This window comes from Melanotaenia boesemani, chromosome 23, assembly GCF_017639745.1.
Source record: "Melanotaenia boesemani isolate fMelBoe1 chromosome 23, fMelBoe1.pri, whole genome shotgun sequence".
Lineage (NCBI taxonomy): Eukaryota > Metazoa > Chordata > Actinopteri > Atheriniformes > Melanotaeniidae > Melanotaenia > Melanotaenia boesemani.
Genome location: NC_055704.1, coordinates 6,470,687 through 6,496,761, shown reverse-complemented (window position 1 = coordinate 6,496,761; position 26,075 = coordinate 6,470,687). Strand labels below are relative to the sequence as shown.

The 26,075-nt window shown below is 38.8% G+C and overlaps 1 protein-coding gene and 1 long non-coding RNA gene across 4 annotated transcripts; one reads left to right on the top strand and one right to left on the bottom strand.

Moving 5' to 3' along the window:
- Positions 1–1,919: 1,919 nt before the first annotated feature.
- LOC121634359 (thymidine phosphorylase) lies at positions 1,920–18,457 on the bottom strand. Of its 3 annotated transcripts, XM_041976922.1 has the most exons (11): positions 18,360–18,457; positions 12,959–13,045; positions 9,739–9,775; positions 9,461–9,663; positions 7,315–7,413; positions 7,107–7,236; positions 6,917–7,035; positions 6,631–6,793; positions 2,955–3,182; positions 2,507–2,647; positions 1,920–2,428 (listed from the first exon to the last, which is right to left on the bottom strand). In XM_041976922.1, exons 1-11 carry the CDS (start codon positions 18,420–18,422, stop codon positions 2,283–2,285), a joined length of 1,416 nt encoding a protein of 471 aa, XP_041832856.1. In that variant the 5' UTR covers positions 18,423–18,457; the 3' UTR covers positions 1,920–2,282. The 3 variants fall into 3 exon arrangements, with proteins under 3 accessions (XP_041832856.1, XP_041832857.1, XP_041832858.1); XM_041976923.1 differs by lacking the exons at positions 12,959–13,045; positions 18,360–18,457 and adding an exon at positions 12,715–12,896 and having other exon boundaries at positions 9,739–9,889; XM_041976924.1 differs by lacking the exons at positions 12,959–13,045; positions 18,360–18,457 and having other exon boundaries at positions 9,739–9,895.
- LOC121634360 lies at positions 5,364–16,300 on the top strand. Its single transcript, XR_006009221.1, has 3 exons — positions 5,364–5,377; positions 5,974–5,975; positions 16,164–16,300. It is a non-coding gene; the product is annotated as an uncharacterized LOC121634360 (long non-coding RNA).
- Positions 18,458–26,075: the final 7,618 nt, after the last annotated feature.

Sequence of the window (26,075 nt, the reverse complement as noted above, 5' to 3'; positions counted from 1 at the left end):
TCCAACTTTCCTTTTTTCCGGCCACTTCCCCAGACATTTGGAGCCAAATCCAAACTTAATGCTGAAGCTCTAAAAACTCCAAGAAACAGAATTTTCCTGGAAAGTGAGTCAAACCGTCATAATCCAGACGAGAGGAAACAAAGTCTGATGGTCTACAGGCGACTCCTCAAATGTAGAAAACTAGTTTAACTTTTAAATGGATCAATAAAATGATGAACACCCTGCAGGACGGTCAAATCGCAGGTAAACATCGCTGCTTCGCTCCTGAACCTTTCTGCTTGAATTTACTTTGTCCAGCTTGTGGGCTCTGGTGACATCTGCTGGACCAAACCAGCAGCAGTCGCCTCACCGAGGGAAACGTTGAACGTGTGACCTGTTTACGCCCCACCGAGAGGAAAAAGACCTCTCAGTGACCCCTGACTGATTGGCTGGATAAACACACCTAAAACAAATGGTGTTACACAATCACCAGTTTGATGATGATGATGGAGGAAGAAGTCCAGTTCTCTTTAAACAAGTCTCGGTTCATCCAGGCTTGGACACACCGTGTCAGAAATGTTTGTTTATTTAGTTAAAATCACTGTTGTAACGTATTTTGACAAACCTATACAGACTATTTTACATCCCACATTTATAATTTGTGCAACTGGACGTCCGGTCGATTACAGCAGTGCAGTTAATTAATGATAATTAACATCATTCTGTCTCTAATGTGTTAACGTAGTTTAACCGATTATCTGCGTTGCTGCTCACTTCACTGCAGAAATAACGGACATTACTGGCACTGCATTAAACTTTTCCCCCACTTTACCTCCACATTTTCTTCATTTAGTCAAGTCAGGTTTATTTATATAGAACATGTCCAACAGGTCATGCTGCCCAAAGTGATTCACAAACTAAATAAAATAAAGTGCATCATAGTAGAGGAATTAAATTAAAGCTATGCAATAAGGAAATTAAAATGATTAACTGGAAAAACAAAAATTTTTGTTCAATTAACTCGTCAGTATAATTTATTGTTTAAAAATAATTTCTTTCAAGTATTGATGTTCTTGAGTTTTATTTATATTCCATATGGCCCTTGTAATAAAGATATGAATGTATAATCATGATTTTCCTTTAAGAGGCAAGAAGTATCATGTCGATATTGATGAAAAAGTGTAATAAACTAATGGTATCATATCGAGAGGAAAAGTGTTGGTATCGCCCATCTTTACCGCAAAGCTATGTGCTGAATGTAATTTAAATTTTGGCCAGCAGGGGCCGCTGTTTACACATCTTTCAGTCATTTAGAGCAACGTTTGTGGACCAAGTCAGAGGTCTGCAACCTTTACAATCCTTAGAGCCACTTTCCCTCAGCCCAGCGAAATAAAACGAGACCTTTTTTTCAAAAATAAAAAAGAAGACAGCTTGTAATTTTTTATGAATACCTACTATAGGAAATGTGTAGTCATTTTTGAAGAACCGCGTTTTTCTTTCTATTTTTAGGTTTTAAAATAAAAGCATAAAACTTTTGCAAAAGGAGGATAGACAGACTTTCTTCTATGGGAGGTATATTTGTGCTATAATTTCAAACCAAATGACAAGGAAAACAGATAAAAGAAATATTAATGGGACTTTTAGTGTCATTATGTTGTGGTAATTTAGTGCAATTACTCCATGAAAATTTAGAAAAATTGCTAAAAACCTGCATTTGTTATTATATCTTTATTCAAAAACATTAGTTAGTTCTTTAGCATTTTTGACCATGTAATAAGAGCCATTGTGGAAGGTCCACAGATCAACTTGCAGCTCCAGAGCCGCAGGTTGCAGATCCCTGAACTATGTCATATGTGTTTTGAATTTTTCATTAAGGATGGCTTCATCTGCTTTAAAAACATGTAACATCTTGTTCCAGCTTTACAATTTTTTTTAAATCTAAGGCAGTTGGTTCAGGATGTCGGTAAAGTGCTTCAGTCAGGACTCTGGGTTCAGACCATCTTCTGGAGGACTCGGACACAATCAAACTGCTTCCTCCCTAAAGGTTTTCCCAGATGCTCCTACCGGCCTTCTGTCTCAGAAAATATCTTAAACCCTTTTTCAATTCTGTTTTATTTGTGTAGCACCAGTCTCAAGGCACATTTAACAATATAGTCCAGTTCAGTTCAGTATCATTATGGCTGGTAATGTTCAATCTTTTGATACATGTTAGTAGGAATCAGAGCAACATAAAAGTGCGTTCAGAGTTTGATCCATAATTCAAAAACAGAGCGGTGCTGGGTTTCCAGCTCATTAAACGCCTCTCACTGAGGCAGCAGCACTTCTGCCACCAAACTCTGTCTCTGCTGAGTTGTTTCACTGTGGTCCACAGTCAGAGCCTTCTGCAGCTGCACGATCTGGTCCTGACTCGGAGCCGGATCCTCGTAGTGGAGCCGCAGCCAGGAAGCGCCTGAAAAGACACCACTTCATCGGGTAACCATCATCATCATCATCATCATCATCATCAGCAGCAGCAGCAGCATCTCACCTTTCTTGACCCTCTGACCCAGTGACACCAGCAGCTCTGCCCCCACACTATGATTGACGGGCATCCCGGCCTTCGATCGACCCGCCCCCAATTTGTGAATAACCTGAGCTAGAATCAAACCATCGATGTCCTGGACGACACCTGCAGGCAGACATAAAGAGAGACAGGTTAAAGCACCACTTGCTTGATTGAACTGAAGGTAAAAACATTATCAAGTACAATTTTATGTTATAAAAAGTTTAATGTAATGTGGTAGGAGCATAGACCAGGAAAAGGATGCACATGTAAATGTGACCTTTTAAAAAAAGCAAAGGTATAGATTTTAGGAAACAACTGACTGAGCATTACAACTAAAGTGGTACTCTAACTTGTTTACCAAGACAAAAGGTGCAGCGGCGCATAAATTCTCAGCTCAGTGTGTCAGTGTAGTGTGTTCTCCAGGTTTTACCATCTGCAGATGCTTTTAACTCCATTTGATGCTCGGATTTTCTCAGGATGCTGTAGTAATCAGTGTGGGCGGAGCATAGCGACGCAGCCGTCTCACTGGCCACGCCCTGAGCCTGCATCATGGCCTGGAATTTGGACAAAGCAGCTCCACCAATCACAACATCAGATATTTGCTTTTTGCCCTCTGATAGGTCAGACACCAAGCCAGTCATCATCAGCAACATCCCTCCTAAAGATGGACAAACAACAAAAACAACAACGTCAACAACAAAACACTTCAAAGATTTTACGAAATAGTTTAAATTATATTTTTTTTATCTCTAAGAAAGTGGAAATAAGACTTCAAATCAGTAAACTGCATAGAAGTCAAAAGAAAGAATGTAATCTATCAGGCTTTCTGTCCTGTTACATGTTAGAATTTCACTCTCCCTGTTCCCGCAACACAATCAAAAGTCAATATATAAACTAAAGGAATATCTGTGTTTGAACATCTGTGATTTCTACCTGTTTGGTCTGCTGTATGTGAACTCAGGCTGCCTCATAAGTGGTAAACAAACAAAAAAACGTCCATACATCCTGCATCCTCATAAACAATTTCTGTTAACTGAAAAAACAAAAGAAAATATAACTGTGTTTATGACATTTTTACTCCAAATGGAAAACAGTTAAATTCCTGCTTCCTACAGATAGTTTAAAACGTCACTAGGAGTGATGAATACTCATCGCTATTTGTAATAATTTATAGATAGTTCTGTTATTTTGGTGGTGTTAGTTTTCAAGCAAGCAAGAAAGAAAGGAAGAACCATTTAAAAATGTTTTGCTTTTCCCAGTGTCCCTGAACGTGTCAGCAAAGCAGCAGCACGTTAGTTATTAACGGGTTAATGAGTTTCAGATGCTAACGCTAGCTTGGAGAGACAGTCTGAGTTTGGTGGTGCCGAAAAAACACCGAAACAAACTAAACAAAAACAAACAAAACCCGTCTTTAATACCTGTAATTCTGACCACATTATCGACGTTAATCAGTAAGTCTTTAACGGTTTTCATCATGTGAATCTTCTGACAGTTTCTAACGAGTAAGATCAGAAAAAAATAACGTTTGTTTTTAGCTACCACCGTAGTGACATCAGAGCCTATAATTAATCATATAATTAATTATTACTATTTTGCAAATAAATCGTAAGGTAACTCTCTCTCTCTCTCTCTCTCTCTCTCTCTCTCTCTCTCTCTCTCTCTCTCTCTCTCTCACACACACACACACACACACACACACACACACTGTAACAGAAATAAATGACGCATTGTGTTTATGGATCAAACAGCCGAACAAGTTTCTGCCCCTTTGGAAACCCCCCTGCTATTCGTCTTTATTTCATATGCTAAGTTTAGTATTTTTATATTGTAATATTGATTTATGTTGTAATAAACAACGTCTGAACGCATCAACTCAAACCTCTTTTGTATCTTTTGATGTTTTTACAACTAAAGTAAGCAGTATTCAGAGTTAGTTTAAACCAGAAAGTTAACAATAATTAAACTTGAACATGGCTCTCTGAAACACCCTGAGAATTTAAACAATATCCCACTTTTTTTTGGTAATTTTTAAATGTTTTTTTCACATGGGTGAAAAGAAACAGAATAGTTTTGGATGTGAGACGACTTTTTGGACAAGCTTGGACCTCTGAAGAAAAGCCCTCAGGCCACTGCAGTCTTGTAAGTTGGATATATTTCATATTATTGAGCTACTGCACATCCATTTTATTCTGGTCCTTTTGTATCTGAACTTAAAATCCTGTCTGAAAGAATCCATTCAGCATTAGAAGTAACTATACAATGACATATTAAGCATCTTTAATGTGAAATATAAGTTCAATTTTGCCATAAAATTCTCAGTTGCTTTTGATTTGAGTTTATTCAGTTTTTAAAGTCATCATTCTCAAACATGTTGATTTGTTTTTATGTATAATTTGCTCTTTGTGTATTCAGCTCTGAGGAGTATTGCAAACATATGTGAAAAATTTCTGTTTTGTTGTGTTACCTAAATAGTGAACCTCTTCTTCATGAGAATTCCCAGTACAGGAAGGAGCATGAGATACAAGCAGTACAGAAGATGTTTGCAGCCACCAGGAAGCTGCAATGCTAACACGTAGCACAGCAACATGACAGGAGAAACGCAGCTAAAAGACTCTACCAAGCACTGGCATCCAAACCAAACATATTTATAAGGGAATGTAAGAAAAACATGAGAACACTGTCCACTTTAGAGCTTCTGCTGTTTCTCCACTTCAAGCAAACCACACAAACAAGGTGTCACATGACAGCAGAGACTTTGCTGGTTACAAAGATGTCTGTCTCATCACGGTGGGACAGAAACTCTGGAGCTAGAAGCCAGGATCAGAAGTCGTGTCTTACTGTTGCTGTTTTGTGGTGAAAAGTTTGATTCCAGCTCTGAAACTCTGCTAGTGTGTTCTCCTATGACTCTGCCTTTGTTTGACATGGATCATGAAGGTCCTGCTGGTTTCCATGGAGATGAAGGAGGTTTATAGTGAAGTATTCACTCTTGTTATCATAGACTAGATCTTTCTGGATCCTCATGGTGTTTCTAAGGTGAATGTGGGGCTATCCCTGGATTCTCCTGAATCTGACCATTGATAGAGGTCATCATCATCATCATCATCATCATCGGCCAATGGCTTCCTGAGATATTTACCTGTGTAACACCTCTATTAAAACACCTGGAAAACTGCTCAGGTTCACTTTGTACCTTCTGCTGTAGCACTTTACTCATTCCTAGCTTTACTTTGTTTTGTGTATATTTCAGACAGGAGGCAGAAAAATGAGCATTTACTGGTAACTTTGTGTGATATTAAAGCTGAATGTACTCTTTGCATGAGTTAAAAGGAATTACATTTATTTGATTTATTCTTTTTACCATTGTTTAAGAGAGAAAGAAAAGCCAAGCAGAAAAGGAAAAATGAGCAAAATGCTGTGTTACTTCCCCTTCGTCAGTTCTGGGAAAGCAGCCGTTTCCAGTGACGTCCTCGTGTCTATAGCTGGACTGTCTGATGCTAGATAACTGACTAAAATATACAAACTTGGCTGACCCATTTTGTTTTTGGCTTCTCATCTTGTAATGTGTCCTGGGTCAATCTGATCTGCTCCATCATCATCATCATCATCATTTGGTTCTTATCATGACATAGAATAAAGAATCATAATGAATTAGAGAACGTAAACCCTCGTCCTGACTGTCCTCTCATGTTGGAACAGGTTTAAAGTGGATTCAGACCATCCAGAGGAGGCAGTGCTGCAGCTCCTGTTGGAGTTCTGTGGAGCTCAGTGACTGGTGAGTCTTGGGTATTTTGTTTTCATTGAAACTGTGGACACAGGCTGTATTTACAGAAAAAATAAATAAAAGGAACATTACAGTTTCCTCTAAGGGAAGCCAATCTTTTCTTGGGCTGGATATTGTCACTAATTTCCTGAATCGATTCGATTAGATTAACAACAGCCTATTTCGATTTGATTTCAATTAAATCCGATTCGATATATTTTTACAGCTAATTGTGTAGCACCCCCTTTTTTTCTCGAATATTAAAGACATTCTCAGATAACTATTTTTTTTTATAAAACAACAGGTCACAAACTGTATATAGAAACACTGAATCTGACGTAGTTACCGAGTGTTTCGACCAGCTCCATCAGGTCGTCTGGTCCGTTCCCTTTCAGCGTCTCCAGAGACTCAATCACCTCCAGGCTGTTACCCACACATCGACCAATCGTACACTCCATCTGGCTGAGGGCTGCTCCCGTACGGATGCCCAGGCCGTTTCCTGCATCCACCTGAAAGATACAACTCCAGAGACTGATAAAGAGGTCAACTGTTAACATTTATTTTATAGCTGTAACGTAGACAGTGAAAGTTATGCTCCCTTTCAGCTCCTGTCTGACTTTCAGTCGACCTACCAACAGCTGAGCTAGCTCTCTGGCGCTCTGCAGGTCCTTATACAGAGCTGCTCGTCCAAACTTCACATCCAGAACCAGAGCAGACAGAGACTCTGCACCTTTCTTTGAGATGATGGACCCTTGAATAATAAAACCACGCTTTAGATAGAGGCACTACTTTCTGACCAGACCCCTGATCCCAGTTCAGTACCAGTAATGAGCGGAAGGCTGTCCACGGTGCTGGTGGCGTCCCGCATAGCGTACATGACCCGATCGGCAGGAACTAGCCTCTCAGTCTGACCCACGATGCAGCAGCCCACCGAGTCCAGGATGCCCACAATCTGCAGTTGGGTGTAAATCAGATTTGTTAACCAGATGTCAGGAGATTTATGCAGAATATAGCCGAGAGTTTGCTGCACCTGTTCTGAGGTTTGCTGGATGTTGAATCCTGGAATCGATTCCAGTTTATCCAGAGTTCCTCCAGTATGGGCCAGGCCTCGCCCACTGATCATCGGCACCTAAAATAAAAACATAAAAAGCTAAACTTAAAGCTGATTTTCTGTCCTCCACGTCTAAAGAACCACAAGATTGCTCAGTTTTATAAAACTCTGCTGCAGCTTCAGTCATGAATCCTTCATGTTTTATTTCATCAAAGTAGTTTTCCAGAACAACTTCTGCTTGTTAAAGTGCCTCAAATTAGTCAAAGTCAAAGTTAAGCAAACTTGGGAGATTTACATGGAAATATGTTTCATACCTTTGACAGTTATTACCCTCAAAACCTGATAGACTGAGAACAGTTTACTGAATTGTGGGGTTGGGTCGGTTTTATTTATTTATTGTTTGAGATTTAATAAAGAGGCCTGTTGCAATGCATTAACCTTAAGTGAGTCAACTATGCAGTCTATAAACTATTTGATGTATTTTCTCTTTATTTATTTCGTGTGATTAATTTAATAGCAGCTTGAAAATGAGAAAATTCTCGGCCATCTAAACTAAGAATGTCATGATTATAAATTTTCTTGGTACGATTGGTATGATCATATTTTTTTCTACAACAAGGATGACGTAAACTGTTTGTTGTACATTGTTGTTTTTCTTCCAAGTTGCTCGGATCTGCTGACATTGAAGTGACCATACTGAGGGATGTCATAGCGTTTAATGCAGCAATTCATTTAGAAGTCAAGTTGTTGTTACATCCCTAATCTGATGGAGATGTTTGAGCAGCTAAAATTTGCTCGGTGGATTAAACGCTAACAGTTCTCCACTGTGGTTACCACAGACTCCCACATACATGTACTTACTGACTTGCAGGTTACGACTTAATGAAGACTGAAGTTTGAGGTCTGCTTTCTTAATAAGAACTGATCGAGAGTTGAGGATCATGGCTAACATCAAGGCAACATCAAACCTCTTCCAGACCTGACGTGCACCCCTGCTACGCAGACGGTTACGTGGATGTACCTTCTTATGATTGGTCAGTTTGGGATTATGAGTTTCTGGATTTCTGGATCTTCTCGCTGAATTTGTGTGGTAACCAGCAATTTTAAAAACAATAACCAGTGGATCAAGTTGATGAGAAGCTGACTGAATTATTTCTTCATTTTCTTCCACAAGCTAATAGACACTGGACCCCATTGTTGTTTTAAAAGAGAAAATACCTACCTAAAGTCAAGCATCAAAAGAACTTGGACCTGGTGAGTTTACCGGCCGATACCACCCCTGCTGCCACCTTCAGGTTAGGAGGAGAAACTGCGACACGACACCAAAACGATGCGCATGTCCTACGCTCGAGTGCGAGAGCAAACTCACCAGAATCAGCTACGCCGTAAGCGACCGCAGGCAGACGCTGCGCGAGTATAAATCCAGTTTTACTTTACATGGACACACGTTCACATTTCTCCTTTGTCCTGATGTGCAAAGACACGTGCAAACGCAGGTGAGCGCACTCCCACCAGCTGACAGGCAGAGCGCATGTGTGCAAACATACTTTAAGCCCTGAAAGTAGGTTTTAAGTAAGTTTTTTCACACACATAGCGCTCAGTGTCAGGGACCAGCTTAGGCAGATCTCTCTAGCTTCTCAGAACATTCACTGAGCAGGCTTTCCACTGAGGTAGTGTGAAGAAGCTGCAGATGGCTGATTCTTTCGCTCGCTTTACTTTGAAAACAAATGTGAGCCTCCGCGTGGCGCATGGTTAGCACATGACGTCACTCAATTAGAATTACACTAAACAGATCTGCCCCTATGGATCTAGCCCATTGTCACAGATAACCGATCTAGAAATGTCTTTAGTATCGGCACCAGTATCGATACCAGTATCGGATTGGTGCATTCCTCTTTTGTGTGTTTGATTTGAGCTGATCATTGACATTATCTGTTAATTGGGGTTTGAAACCTAATTTTAATATTTTGATTATTATTTTAATAATTTTTATATCTGTCTTTAATAATATGTCTGATGTGTCTGAATCTGTGATGTGTGAATATTTAAATCTGATTTAAGTTGAATGGACCTAAATGTTTTGAGGATGAACAAAATCTGCGAATTTTAGTTAGTCCAGACCCACCTTACACCTGCAGGCGGCTAGCGCCGGAGCTAACACCAGGCTAACTTTATCTCCCACCCCTCCCGTCGAGTGCTTGTCAACCACCAACTTCTTCCACTCGTTCGGCCATGACATCACATCCCCCGATAACATCATCTCTCTGGTCAGGGTCTGAATCTCTGCAGATTCCATCCCTCTCAGGTAGATGGCCATCAGCATTGCCCCTTTAAGACAAAGACATCACATCTGATGGAAGCAGCTCAGTTTGGACATGTCTGACTAAGGCAGGCTGGTTGTACCTATCTGACATGGCTGAGCTGTGTTAGCTGTAACGGCCTCAATGAAGAGTTTAATCTCTTCATCACTCAGCTTTTCTCCATCTCTTTTCTTCTTGATCAGGTCTGGGATGGAAAGCATGGCAGCTTGAAAGAAATGAGCTCATCAAACCTTCTGCAAAAAGGGATTTTAGTAGTTAATACTTATATTTAAGGTGAAAATTATATGAAATCAGCAGAAAAAACTCAAATATTTTCAATTTATTTTCCCAGCTAGATATTTTTTAACTGCGTCGATAATCCGATACAATGAGAACAGTTGCATTGCAGAAAATTAGGGATGTACCAATATCACATTTTTACAAACCGAGTACAAGTACTTACATTTGAGTACTTACTGATACCAAGTACCGAAACTAATACTAATAAATCCCGTTACAGTGCACTGGGTGTGAACCAGATGACTTGAGTGGTTAATCATATAATACACTATTCTATTCTATTCTATTCCAGTCTATTCTACAGTCATTTAGCAGACGCTTTTATCCAGAGCTACTTACATCTGCGAGTAAGAACAACACAAGCAAGAATTCATGCAAGATGGGACGTTGTAATTAAGTGGTAGTCAGACTGCTGTGAGTCCAGTTGGACCCAGGTGCTGTCATGTAGTGCTAGAGGCAGTGCTTTTTTTGTTGTTATTTTTTATTTTTTTATCAGAGAAAGCTTTCGACCAGGTGGAGTGGGGATTTCTGTTTGCTACACTCAAGAAATTTGGTTTTGGAGATGGTTTCATCTCGTAGATACAACTACTCTACTCTAGCCCGGTCGCATCAGTCATAACTAATGGACAGCAATCTCAATTTTTTTCTCTGGGCAGACGGACCCGACAGGGTTGTCCCCTATCTCCGCTGCTTTTTGCTGTAGCTATAGAGCCCCTAGCTATTGCCTTGAGGCAGTCCAAAGATTTTCATGGTATAGAAAGAGGAGGTTCGTATCATAAATTATCTCTGTACGCTGACGACCTGCTACTTTATGTGTCTGATCCGCAATCCTCCATTCCTCATATCATTGACCGCTTGGACCAGTTTGGGAGGCTCTCGGGATATAAAGTTAACATTAATAAAAGTTTGATGTTCCCTCTAAGACAAGAAAACATTACACCCTCTCTCTATTCGTTTCCATTTATAATGGCCAAAACCTAGTTTAAGTACCTTGGAGTGGAGGTTACACGTACTTTATCATCACTGTTTACCAAAAACTTTACTGTTTTACTGGAAAAATGCTTGGACTTGGATGGAAAGATCTCCCTCTATCAGTTGCCGGCAGGGTCAATATAATTAAAATGGTTGTGCTGCCAAAATTTACATATCTCTTTCAAAACATCCCAATTTTTATAAGAAAATCTTTCTTTAAATCACTTGACATACTTCTAGCCACATTTATCTGGAAAGGTGGTTCACACAAGATCAAGAGAGCTGCTCTTCAGAGATGCAAAAAGAGAGCTGGGCTGGCACTTCCGAATTTCCTTTATTACTACTGGGCCTGCAATATACAAAAAATCATTCAGTGGGTTTATTCTGACACCACAAACCATCCGGAAGTGTGGGTGTCAGTTGAATACGCTACAAGCCACTTACACCTTGGCTCATTGGTAAGTGCTAGTCCAGCTCTATCGACCACGCAGTCACTAAACCCAATTGTCTGTCAGACAATTAAAGTCTGGGCACAATTTAGGTCACACTTTAATTTGAGGACACCCTCTGTATACACCCCTATCTGGAGAAATCATAACTTTCCTCCAGCCTCTCTGGATGCCACTTTTTCAACGTGGCACATGAAAGGTATTAAACTCATATATAATCTGTTTGCTGAAAGCCAGTTTGTCTCATTTTCTAAATTGAGGGAAACATTTGAATTACCAAAGTCTGACTTTTTCAGATATCTACAAATTAAGAACTTTGTTCAGAAAAGCTTCCCCTCTTTTCCAAATTTGCCCAATGATAATATACTGGACAACATTCTCTCACTGTCACCTTCGAGCAAGAGATTAATCTCCACTCTGTACAACTTAATTAGTGACATCAGCCCCTCCTCACTTGCGGAAATTAAGATCCGATGGGAAACTGACTTAGGTCAGGCAATAACTGATGAAAACTGGGAGGCCTCTCTTAGACGTATACATTCTTCCTCGATCTGTGCACGTCATGGTCTGATACAGCTGAAAGTAGTTTTAAGATCTCACCTTACCAATGCAAGACTAGCAGACATGTATCCTAATGTTGACCCCCCGATCCTTTAGTGCTATATTTTGGTATTATTCCATCCACCTGCCCTGTGACGAGCAAAGCTCGAGATGTTATTGCTTTTACTTCTCTTATTGTGAGGAGAGTTATCTTACTCAAATGAAAGCAACAATCTTCACCTAGCTTCACCAGATGGATAAGAGACATTATGTATTTCTTGAAATTGGAAAAAATTAGATATTCTTTAAAAGGAACTACTCAACAGTTCTCAGAGACCTGGGGTCCCATCTTGAGCTATTTTGGGGGATTACAAACACCTCTTGATGAGAGGAACATTGAGGAGGATTAATTTTTTTCTCTCTCTAAGTTTTACTTTGTCTGTTTCCTGTTTTCCTTTGTTGTTATTGTTGATTTCATTTCATACCGTAAAGTATACCGACGTTATAAATGCATATACTTGGAAATGATGTAAGGGTGGGTGGGACAGGGGGGCTACATGTGACCTGGTTATATGTGGTTATGTTTGCTTTGCTGGTCAAATGTGCATGTACATCTACATTGTTGTCATTTATAAAAACAAACAAATAAAATATAAAAGTTTTTAAAAAAAAAACAAAAAAGCATGAACTAGCTTTTCTGCATTACTCTTTGACAGCATGTCTTTAATTTTAGCAGTTACGTAGGTGGAAGAAGGCGGTTCTAGAAACCTGCTTTATATGTGAGCCAAAGACGAATCCTGGTAAAAAAAATAACTTACTCTGAATCAGATGTAAAAAATGTGGAAACACTCTGACATGGCTCCAAAAAGGAAAATGACCTCAGAAAGTTTGAGTCGCTTCCTTGCTTTTAATCCAAGCTGTAATGAACGGCTCGGGAGGGAGAGTTAGGTTTTGTCAAAAAGAAAGTTTTGCTCTGGTTTGGTTTCTCTTTTACAATGATTGTTCTCACATTGTTGGCTTATTTAAAGTCCTCTCTGAAAAGGAGCTGTTAGCTGTAACGGCCTCAATGAAGAGTTTAATCTCTTCATCACTCAGCTTTTCTCCATCTCTTTTCTTCTTGATCAGGTCTGGGATGGAAAGCATGGCAGCTTGAAAGAAATGAGCTCATCAAACCTTCTGCAAAAAGGGATTTTAGTAGTTAATACTTATATTTAAGGTGAAAATTATATGAAATCAGCAGAAAAAACTCAAATATTTTCAATTTATTTTCCCAGCTAGATATTTTTTAACTGCGTCGATAATCCGATACAATGAGAACAGTTGCATTGCAGAAAATTAGGGATGTACCAATATCACATTTTTACAAACCGAGTACAAGTACTTACATTTGAGTACTTACTGATACCAAGTACCGAAACTAATACTAATAAATCCCGTTACAGTGCACTGGGTGTGAACCAGATGACTTGAGTGGTTAATCATATAATACACTATTCTATTCTATTCTATTCTATTCTATTCCAGTCTATTCTACAGTCATTTAGCAGACGCTTTTATCCAGAGCTACTTACATCTGCGAGTAAGAACAACACAAGCAAGAATTCATGCAAGATGGGACGTTGTAATTAAGTGGTAGTCAGACTGCTGTGAGTCCAGTTGGACCCAGGTGCTGTCATGTAGTGCTAGAGGCAGTGCTTTTTTTGTTGTTATTTTTTATTTTTTTATCAGAGAAAGCTTTCGACCAGGTGGAGTGGGGATTTCTGTTTGCTACACTCAAGAAATTTGGTTTTGGAGATGGTTTCATCTCGTAGATACAACTACTCTACTCTAGCCCGGTCGCATCAGTCATAACTAATGGACAGCAATCTCAATTTTTTTCTCTGGGCAGACGGACCCGACAGGGTTGTCCCCTATCTCCGCTGCTTTTTGCTGTAGCTATAGAGCCCCTAGCTATTGCCTTGAGGCAGTCCAAAGATTTTCATGGTATAGAAAGAGGAGGTTCGTATCATAAATTATCTCTGTACGCTGACGACCTGCTACTTTATGTGTCTGATCCGCAATCCTCCATTCCTCATATCATTGACCGCTTGGACCAGTTTGGGAGGCTCTCGGGATATAAAGTTAACATTAATAAAAGTTTGATGTTCCCTCTAAGACAAGAAAACATTACACCCTCTCTCTATTCGTTTCCATTTATAATGGCCAAAACCTAGTTTAAGTACCTTGGAGTGGAGGTTACACGTACTTTATCATCACTGTTTACCAAAAACTTTACTGTTTTACTGGAAAAATGCTTGGACTTGGATGGAAAGATCTCCCTCTATCAGTTGCCGGCAGGGTCAATATAATTAAAATGGTTGTGCTGCCAAAATTTACATATCTCTTTCAAAACATCCCAATTTTTATAAGAAAATCTTTCTTTAAATCACTTGACATACTTCTAGCCACATTTATCTGGAAAGGTGGTTCACACAAGATCAAGAGAGCTGCTCTTCAGAGATGCAAAAAGAGAGCTGGGCTGGCACTTCCGAATTTCCTTTATTACTACTGGGCCTGCAATATACAAAAAATCATTCAGTGGGTTTATTCTGACACCACAAACCATCCGGAAGTGTGGGTGTCAGTTGAATACGCTACAAGCCACTTACACCTTGGCTCATTGGTAAGTGCTAGTCCAGCTCTATCGACCACGCAGTCACTAAACCCAATTGTCTGTCAGACAATTAAAGTCTGGGCACAATTTAGGTCACACTTTAATTTGAGGACACCCTCTGTATACACCCCTATCTGGAGAAATCATAACTTTCCTCCAGCCTCTCTGGATGCCACTTTTTCAACGTGGCACATGAAAGGTATTAAACTCATATATAATCTGTTTGCTGAAAGCCAGTTTGTCTCATTTTCTAAATTGAGGGAAACATTTGAATTACCAAAGTCTGACTTTTTCAGATATCTACAAATTAAGAACTTTGTTCAGAAAAGCTTCCCCTCTTTTCCAAATTTGCCCAATGATAATATACTGGACAACATTCTCTCACTGTCACCTTCGAGCAAGAGATTAATCTCCACTCTGTACAACTTAATTAGTGACATCAGCCCCTCCTCACTTGCGGAAATTAAGATCCGATGGGAAACTGACTTAGGTCAGGCAATAACTGATGAAAACTGGGAGGCCTCTCTTAGACGTATACATTCTTCCTCGATCTGTGCACGTCATGGTCTGATACAGCTGAAAGTAGTTTTAAGATCTCACCTTACCAATGCAAGACTAGCAGACATGTATCCTAATGTTGACCCCCCGATCCTTTAGTGCTATATTTTGGTATTATTCCATCCACCTGCCCTGTGACGAGCAAAGCTCGAGATGTTATTGCTTTTACTTCTCTTATTGTGAGGAGAGTTATCTTACTCAAATGAAAGCAACAATCTTCACCTAGCTTCACCAGATGGATAAGAGACATTATGTATTTCTTGAAATTGGAAAAAATTAGATATTCTTTAAAAGGAACTACTCAACAGTTCTCAGAGACCTGGGGTCCCATCTTGAGCTATTTTGGGGGATTACAAACACCTCTTGATGAGAGGAACATTGAGGAGGATTAATTTTTTTCTCTCTCTAAGTTTTACTTTGTCTGTTTCCTGTTTTCCTTTGTTGTTATTGTTGATTTCATTTCATACCGTAAAGTATACCGACGTTATAAATGCATATACTTGGAAATGATGTAAGGGTGGGTGGGACAGGGGGCTACATGTGACCTGGTTATATGTGGTTATGTTTGCTTTGCTGGTCAAATGTGCATGTACATCTACATTGTTGTCATTTATAAAAACAAACAAATAAAATATAAAAGTTTTAAAAAAAAAAACAAAAAAATCATGAACTAGCTTTTCTGCATTACTCTTTGACAGCATGTCTTTAATTTTAGCAGTTACGTAGGTGGAAGAAGGCGGTTCTAGAAACCTGCTTTATATGTGAGCCAAAGACGAATCCTGGTAAAAAAAATAACTTACTCTGAATCAGATGTAAAAAATGTGGAAACACTCTGACATGGCTCCAAAAAGGAAAATGACCTCAGAAAGTTTGAGTCGCTTCCTTGCTTTTAATCCAAGCTGTAATGAACGGCTCGGGAGGGAGAGTTAGGTTTTGTCAAAAAGAAAGTTTTGCTCTGGTTTGGTTTCTCTTTTACAATGATTGTTCTCACATTGTTGGCTTATTTAAAGTCCTCTCTGAAAAGGAGGTTGGACCCAATAAATTTGCTTTGCCAAGGGGCGGTTTTTGAGTATAAGGCTCCTCCTGATAATCTGATTCATTTGTTTACTTTGAGTTATGGAATCTGTGTAATCTTGCTGAACCTGAACGAACAGAAAAAGGAGGAGGACAGCAAAAAGAAGCAAAAAGGAAAGAAAGACAAAAACAAAAGAGACAAAAACTTTTGTTTAAAATCTTGTGTTGTTGGTTTGACATACAGAACGTAGTCAGGATAATAGCATACCATAGTCTGTTGGTGTAGACTATAGTATCAAAACAGCTTGGCTCTGTATGCTGATTTTAAATATATGCTATGGTGATATGTAGTATTTTCAAAGTTAATCTTTACATGTTCAGTCTAACCCAGTTTGAGAGATGGTGCTGGATGCTAATAGGATTTATGCTACCATACATGACATAAGACTTGACAGAACAAAAACTGTTATGTGTAACTGTGTATGTACAGTTTCATACACTTCATCTGAGTTTTCAGATGCATTTTCCTTCAATTTTTGTCATACAAAAGATGCACTTGAACAATGTGCAAGTAATATGCAATTTAATACACTAAACCAACTTGAGGCTTCACAGTCGACTGTGCCAACGCAATTTCTGAGCATTCAGTGTTGCTAAATTGATGTTTTCTGTTTTCTGTGCTACACTTGCACATTAACCAAGGGTTTGCTATTTAAACAAGGCATGCCAAACTCACAGAACACCTGTTGTTGCTCCTAACTATTCCTAACATTTTCCCTGTAGATTTCATGGAAAAATATGTTGGATTTATTTATGGTCTGATCAATCATAAAATTAACCAGTTCTGAATATTACTCTTCCTGTAACTGATGCCAGTGGTTTTTTTTTATTATTAACAAAGACCAATCAAACAACAGGCACCATAAACAACAACAAATAATAATTCACTAATGTACACTTCTATTAAGTTAAATGTGTCTGTGACGGTTTACATCAGGGCCGGACTGGGACAAAAAGTCAGACCAGGACACATTCACTCACTCAGATCACCCCTACTCATGCCTCTGTGTGCACAACCACAAATCCATGCACCCACATATGGGTGAGTAATCGTCTGATGTGGTTTAATAATAAAACAACAAACCAGTGCAACATTTCCAACAGAATGAAGTTGAGCTCATTATTACAGCTACATAACAGTTCTCATGGAGAATCTCAACTGGAAACCTTTTAGTTGTGTACATATGCTAAGATCTCACTGAGCATCGGTAAGTTGTGAGAGTAGGGTCACCAGAAAGGAGACTAAATAAGTAAATAATGATTTATATTAATCGATATTGAATTAATTAAATTTTAATTGATTTATGTAAATTTTATTTTAAAACCCCACTCCAGTAAAACCTTTTAAACAGTTACTAGCTAGTCCATAATTTCTGCAGAGGAGATGCAGCTTTATGTTTCCACTGAGAATTTATTAATGTTTGGAAATGGCAGCAGATTTTCATCTTTGTCGTCTTAGATCGTTTGCAGCCACGTTTTCTTTTTCTGTTGTAATTTATCCATTTAGATTGCCATTATAGTTCTGAGACTTTCTGTTTTGCTGAAATGAAGCTGTTGAGTCAAAGAATATTGCTCTTTCTCTGGAAACTTCCCTCCAGACTGCTGGTGGTTGCAGCGGCTCAGACTGGATATGCTTCATCTCCACCCAAACAGGCGATTATAGAAGATATTCATTTAAAACCACATCAGAGTGCTCTGCTGCAGAATCAGGATCAGTGTCTGCAGGTTTGTTGGCATTTGTGTGGCTGTTAAAATCTGCTTTGCTGTAAACTGAATATAAAGTTGTAAAGTAATAAACAGAAAATAAAAATCAGCTGATTTAAGACCATTAACCTTTAACATTCTGTTGTGAAGACTTTGACCATAAACTGTAAATGTTGAACCATAAGAACCTCAGATTAGTCCTCAATGTTCCCAGTGTCAGGGGCGTTGAGGCCACACGTGTCCATGTAAACATAGATACCATTTACAATATCTGTGTTGTGTGGTATCCGTTGAAGGTCCAGAATCTCAGTTAGAAGCTCATTTAAACCATTTCTATGACCACAAAACACAGTTAAGACAATAAACAATCTAAAGAGCTGGTAAACAAGGTTTGTAAAACGATGTAAACATAAATTATGGATCCGTCTGTGTACCCGACGGCATGCACACAGACAAACGGTATCAATACTGTATCAGGTTCCAACCAAGGTCCACTGAACCAGAAGCAGGTGAAGCCAGAATTATGTTGAAAAACATGATCTGTGAATTTGGTCTCAACTGACTTCCAAAACTTCTTTCTACCACATTTACTAAAAGATCACATTTACTAAAAAATCTCCCAGTGTCCTTTGCGGGGAGCATCCATCCAAAATCACTATTTTCTGCCTGGTTACATGGATTTGATTGGACAAAAACATGTATTTTTTTACGGTGAGATGGATGTAAACAGGCTGACTTTAGTGTAATTCTACTTAAACCTACAATTAAAATGAGATCAATCGTGCAAATCAGGTTGAAGACGAAGATTTACAGATTTTCCATACTTTTGCATGTATTAGCTCTACGCATCTACCTGTTTGCTGTGTTTTACTCCACTTTTTAGCTACTCAAGAAAAGCTCCACTACAGAAGAAGAGCTTGAGATGATTTTAAGGAGAGCGGACAGAGTTGTGTGTCCCAGATTCCTCATCGGATGATGAGGACCTCACTGAAAACCACCTAACTATCTCTTTACTAAAACTTTGTAAGTCTGCTCCGTTTCACCTCAGCACCATGAATCTTTGCACAGTTAATGGTCACACGTTGGTTCATGGTTTTTATGGATCTGTGGTGATGCTTCCACCTCTGGTTCAATCGCACATGTTTTATTAGCTTTATTTTAAAACAAAGGCACACAGCTTGTATTGGCAGAGAAATAATCACTTCTCTCTGAGTATATCATTTTCCAGCAGAAACCCCAGGGAGACCCTTGGGGCTTAAGAGGTTAAGATTATTTCCACTGATTGAATCTCGAGATTTCATTGATCTGCAGAGAAACCGTTGCTCCTTCTTTAGGAACTCTCAGCCTACCTGTTCTGGTGTGGCGTTGTCCGTGAAGTGGTGTCGGCCTTTCTGCTTATCAGAAAGCAGCTGCAGGTCAGTCAGCCGGCGGCCAATCAGAGAGCAGAGAGGAGAGTGTGAACAGCTGTGAGCCAATCAGCTCCAGCTGTGGTTTACTGCCCCTGAGAAAACTCAGGTTCACGTGTACTTTATCCCTCCGTCTGTTTGTGGTTTATTTATTAGTGTCATGTGCATGCTGATGTCTGCAGTTTATTTTCAGCTGCTTTAACACTGAATTCATTTCCTTTAAAAACAAAAATCTGTTTTATTAATTTTTTTAGGAGTTTTATTGTAATTACTGGGCCACATTTCTGAGATGTTTACTTATTACAGGACAGCAGTCTTTTGTCTTTGTTATTTTGATTAGTAAGAACTTAATAAATGTATCTGAGGTGGTTATTGTTAACTTTTTACAGCCAGGAAATTAAAACACAAGGTATGCAGATACTTCCAAAAATGGCCCAATGGCTTTAATTTAAAACTACAAATCTTAACCTTACTGTCATTACAGTTTAAAACCATTCATTCTTTAATGTCAGCATTTTATTTGGAAGAAAGTAGTAATATCTAACATTTTTACTGAATTACACTAGATTCATCAACAATATTTTATTTAAGATTTTAAGAAAATAAACAGAAAATACAAAAACCAAACAGGACTGAACATACAGAGGTCAGTGAAACACAGTGTTGCATCACTAAAGCATCATAATCCAACAAGTTTTCAAGCTTGAGGTGAGTTACCCACTGTGGGCATGTGAAAGTGTCCGCCAGGCTGGGCAAGACTGGAGACTGGGTGGCTTAAGGTGGAAAATTTATTAAGATTGTCCACCACGCCACCACGTATTGGATTTTTTTCATATATAAGAAACTAGTTAGTTCCATTAGCCATGCCTTGAACAGAGGCATGGTGTCTGACTCCAGAGTTATAAAAGCAGTCTCTCAGCGATTACCATCCATACATGGTAGTTTGTTTGTTGTTGTGGATCCCCATCAACTACAACTTACTGCTGCTGCTCACAAAAAATTACACCAATAATGTAAAATATCCTAAATGAACTGATGGAACACACACCCACCCACCCAGAAACATACACACACAAAAACAAAATTAACTATAAAATTTGCATTAGTATACATTACTCCTCCAAAACCAACAGTATTACTATCAAAACTGAATCATCTCACTGTATCAATTTTATCATAAACATATTATAAGTAATAGCACTATTTTTGCTTTATTTAGGATCAGTGGTAGATCAGTTGTAAAAATGTTGTATAACAATGGTCCAAGGCAAACTCCCTGTGGCACTCCATAAGTTACACTTCAGACATCAGATTAGAATCCATTAAAAACAGTTTGTGTCCGGTTGGACAGTCCAGGACAGGCAGACTGTAACATAACATGTTTTTTTTTTGTATTAAATAATAACTGGTCATAGCAAAAGCAGCTGAAAAGTCTAACATAACTGCCCCAATTAGCTTCTCATCTTTTAGTTCTCTAAAACAGTCACCAGTCACAAAAGTGAGAGCTGTAGCTGTGGAGAGCCCTTTTCTACAGGCATGTTGGGAATCCGGTATAAAATAATATTGAATTTGGTCCTGAACTATATTATCCATTAATTTACCTTACAGAGGTAGTAAGCTAATTGGGTGGCTGTTTGGACCAGAGAATGGTAGTTTCTTGTTTTGAGGCAGTGGTATAATTTTAGCAGTTTTCCATTTTTGTAAACATACACAGCAAGTTAGGCTTTGGTTAGTAATATGACCAACAGCAGTTTAAGAAGTTGCAGTTGAGAATGTCCACACCAGGTGGTTTGATTGTGCAAGACCTAATTCTCTTCTCAATTTGTCTTATAGATATACTTTTGAATTTAATTAACAGATTTTATTATCCATAATTATATTTTCTGTCATTGAATGAGATAAAATAATTATTGAGATTATTAGCTGTATCTTTAGGTTTGGTCATAAGTTTTCCATCTTCTTCTATAAAGAGATGGAGTGGAATTAGCATATTTTCCTTCTAATTATTTTATAGTTTTCCACGTTCGCTGTTGATCATTTTCATTAGCATTTATTTCATTTTTATAGTATATGTTTTCTTGTGTCTCTTATTTAGTTTTGTAACAAAATTTCTAAGTTTATGATATACTTTCCAGTCTGATTACCTGATCTCTTTGTTTCATATCTTGTTTAATCTCACAGTCTAACCACGGTGTCTTCGTGTTTCTGAACCACAAACTCCTTAAATGGCCATGTTTGTTCACCACAGAAATTAAAATATCAAAGGCCCATAGCGCAGGGGTATTTAACTAAAATTTAAAGAGGTCCAGTTAGAGAAAAACTTTTAGAGCCAAGGTCCGGAAAATCATAATACCTTTATATATGCCTTTATTTATATATATATATATATTTGTGTGTGAAATATATATGTGAAAAACGATTTTACCGGTAAAACAACATTAACGAATTAATAATTTATTTAATATTTATTTCTTTTGTAAGTGACCTTGGTATAAGCAGGATAATGCCCTCCAAGGTGGCCATTATCATAAATTAATGGACTTCACTTCGCGTCGGACGGTTCACGCCTCCGCATCGTCCATTAATTTATGATAATGGCCACCTCGTCGGGCATTATCCCTTATATATTGTTTCATGGCTTCCACCAAACCTCTTTGTCGACGCCGCCGTCATGACTCATCTATGAATGCATAAACTGCTTGTCTGTGTGCGCTGCACGTCTGCTGGTGGGCGTGGCCAAGGTGCAGCAGCATTACTGACTGACAGATTGTGCTCACAATAGGCAGAAATGTCTGCATTTTTAATGTCGGTCAATCAGCCCTTGAACATTCTCGTCTCGTCACATCAACAAAATCTCACAAACGTTTTGTCATGCTTTCGTCATCAGAGCCATTTTTAGCTCGTCACCGTCTCGTCATCATCATGAAAAAAAGGTTCATCAGAGAAATAAATTCGTCATCGTCATTGCTGACGAAAACAACACTGCTGTCCACAACTTTGGAGCAGCAACCAAAAAAGGCTGGCCTTCAGAAGGAGCTGTGTAGGAGACCTCAGCCCTGGCTGGAGCATGCTGGTGCAGCAGCTCTGACAAATACAATAGAGCTAAACTGTTTAAGGCTTTAAGAATAAGTAGTAAAATTTTGTACAGAGTCCTAGAACTAACAGGAAGCCAATGCAAATTAGCAGCAATGTGGTAATATGATGTCATCGCCTCCTCCTTGTAAGCAACCGGGCAGCTGTGTTTTGAGAGAGCTGCAATTGGTACAAAGATGACTGATAGAGGCCATAATACAGGAAGTCGCAGTAATCTCAGTGGAACATGATGAGCAAGTGGAGGACTTTTTATACGTCTTGCTTGGGCAGATAGGTCTTTATCTTGCCAAGCAGCCTCAAATGAAAGAAAACACTTTAAACTACTGAACTGACCTGCCGGTGAAAGTTAAAAGCTGTCAACGATCACACCAAGATCTTTTACATGGTTTCCACAGTGTGAAGTAAGCAGACCATGAACACACACACAGCACTGTTCAGAAGCTCAGAACGTCCAAAGACCACAATTTAAGTTTTCTCCTCATTTACATGGAGAAAATTTAATCTCATCCAAGCTTTTAAATGTCTCAAGCAGCTGAGCAGATTAATAAGAGAAGCACCTTGTGGTTTTAACTGGACATAAATCTGCAAAGCAATGGTAGGCAATATTGTGCTTTTGAAATATAGACCCCAAAGGCAGCATATACAAAGAAAAGACTAGTGGACCCAAAAAGGGACCCTTGTGGGATCCCACAACTGGAGAGGAGCTACTGCTGAGGAATGCTCCTCAAGATGAACATGAAAAACTGATCCGACAAAAAAGACCGGAACAGGAGCGAACTCTGTTGTAGCTTGAGCCTAAACTTCATTGTTGATGGATTTCACCAGATTCATTTCTTTCCCATTATGATGAATGAAATTCTTCTATTGTTGTCAGTTATGTTATGGAGCTATGGGACCACCAGGGGGGTCCAAGAATGATTTGTTTGTCAGTGAAATAATTTATGATTATTAAAATGACCCTCCTAGTGCTCATATAGATCCATGTCATTATATACAATTAACTCTTAAAACTCCACTATTGCTTATATTGTCACCAGTTTCTCAGGAACAGTAGTGTGTAACTCTGTGGTAAATTGTAATGGGTAGCTTACCTTTAGGTGATCTACGGAAGTTTTCCAGGCATTTATATCCCATCCAGGAGGCTTACAATCCAGCCACACAATGTAGTGTTTATTCAGAGACTGACAAAGCTTATTTGGGAAGGAGGTGGGAGAGAGAAGTGGCCATCAAAGAACAGAATCATCTTCTGTGCTCCGGTACGTCCCGTTGTCTGTCTCCGAGGGGGGCAACAGCCACCCACAAGCGGCGCTTGTTTTTGTAGTGGCTGAGCAGAACCATGATGAGCCTCCTAATGAAGCAGTGGTTTTACAACCATGCAAATCCTTTTCTACACAAACTTTTTTTTTTTACAGGAAACATTAATTTACAACCACAAAATGTTTTATTTGATATTGAGCACATAAATACTAATAAAACCTGAGTTGATTTAAATATTTCCTTGTCAATTAAATTGAATTAAATACAAGTATTTGTATTTAATTAGGCTCAATAACTGTTGATGGAAAACTATCACCAAACTTGACTGTTTACCTTTTACATTAGATGTCCACTTGGTTGCAATCATTAGTTAAATGTCTACTAAAATCTAGATATTCTAATTTCATTTATTAAATTATGTGCCGTCCTTTACTGTATGTTTGAAACAGATTCTCAATCATTTCTTAAATCCTTTGTTTGTAGATTATATTATGAATCAGTGATGAGGAGACGTTCCCATCATCAATCTGTCACCAGTGAAGTTATCCAGTGAATCAAAGGTGAAACTCATCCGACATTAATTGGAAAGAATCAGACATGAAGACGACGTTCTCTTTGTAGTAAATGACTGTTTATTATAAAGATTACAATCTGTTGCAGAGCTCAGCAGTTGTCATTATGTGCTCCAGTTTTTAGAAAAGAGAAGAAAAAACTACAAGTACACACACCACTCACTCCATAAGAAACTACAAACATACTGTAAAAAGAGGAAGCTAGAGTAGAAGAGGAAGAGGAGGGTAACCATTAAATTATAACCAGGAGGAGGAAGGTTTCACACGCAGGTTAGACGGGCAGGATTCTCAGCCAATCAGCAGGAAGCTGAGTATTGTTTATAACTCTGTCAGGGATCCATTATTACGTCTCATTCTGGACTCATCCTGGTTCTGGTGGAGCTCTTAAATAACGTTTTCATTGTTTGTGGCATCTAAAGCTCACTGAGGGTAAACAGGATTTAGGATTTAGTCTGATCTTGTTCTGCAGCACCCCCTGGTGTTTGAGATCCAGATCAGTCAGACCAGTTCTGATTTAACTTTTCATCTTTGAAAATAATGTTTGTAGATTTGCTATAAAACAAAACTGAAGACGTGTTTTCATTGTTTAGTGTTTAGACTTTTTTTTTTTAATCTTTAACTGGTCCAGCTGTTGATAAAAGTCCATTTAAATTTAACCCAGTTTGGTCAGATGTTTCAGTTACAGCTCCGGCTGTGTTCAGGTCTCAGCGGGTAGTTTGATGAGTTTGGTGATCGAGGATGTGAAACCAGGTCAGACCAGAGGGGAGGAAACCAGGTTTCTCCTTAAACATGTCTCTGACTTTTTTCTGGTTTCTGAATGGCTGAGAAGTGCCACATCAGACAGATGTGTTGGGTTTCCAGCAGGGACCTGATTCATGGTTCCGGTCTGTGGGTGATGGAAACACAGTGAGTGTGTCCTATGTGATATTCAGTTAGTGTAAACAGCTGCAGGTTTTCATTGATCCGGTCTGGTCTGAATATGATCAGTAAACAGCTATTTGTAGAATTTGTTTGGTCTTATTTGTTGCATATTAGTATCGTTTCTTTTTGAAGAAATGATGAAGAAATGTGCACTTATTGATGTCTGTCAAACATGTTAGAAACATTCCTGAATTTCCTAAATCCACCTTTCCAAATGTCAGCAGGCGTGTCAGCAACAGATGACTGAGGTCCAGTCATATGACATCATCTCCAGTCCTCCCCGTAACAAAACCATCTCTACATGTTGATTAAAGAATTCACTTTGATCTTGTGTTTGAGTTTAAGGATAATTAAAAGACTTCTAGAACAGTTATCAAGGTAAAAGTAATTGAAGTACTATAATGTTTGCCAACAGTCTGTGTTCATAGTGCTCTAGCGTTGCTGGCAGTATTACTTTCTTGGGGATTAATAATTAAACATGTTACTGTGTTGGGGAGAGGACACGGCCCCCTCCCCAACCCACCACAGTGGGAAGGTTTTATGATCCAGGTATGGATCTAGACGCTGCATCACTGTGAACTTATGGTTCTCTGCCAACGCCACCGAGGACCCCTCACACTAAAACCTGTTCTCTCTTCATTTTGGCCATTAAAATTGTGTGGAATGATAAGGTCCTCCTGACTTCAGACCCTCCTCCTAACAGCTTGAGATGTTCTTCATATTGCAGCTTTTCTTTAAACTGGACTTTTTGAGGAATTATGAAACTTTAAATTAAATTAGTTCGAAGCTCAAATTGTTCACCTGCAGCCTGACAGTGAGACTTGATCTACTGATAATCCAGGTCTTCATCCATCAGGGTGAGATATTCTCCCAGATGAAGTTTTTCACTCGGTTTTTTTGGCTGTTGGCCTTAAAAACAATCATCACTTTTTCTAAAACGT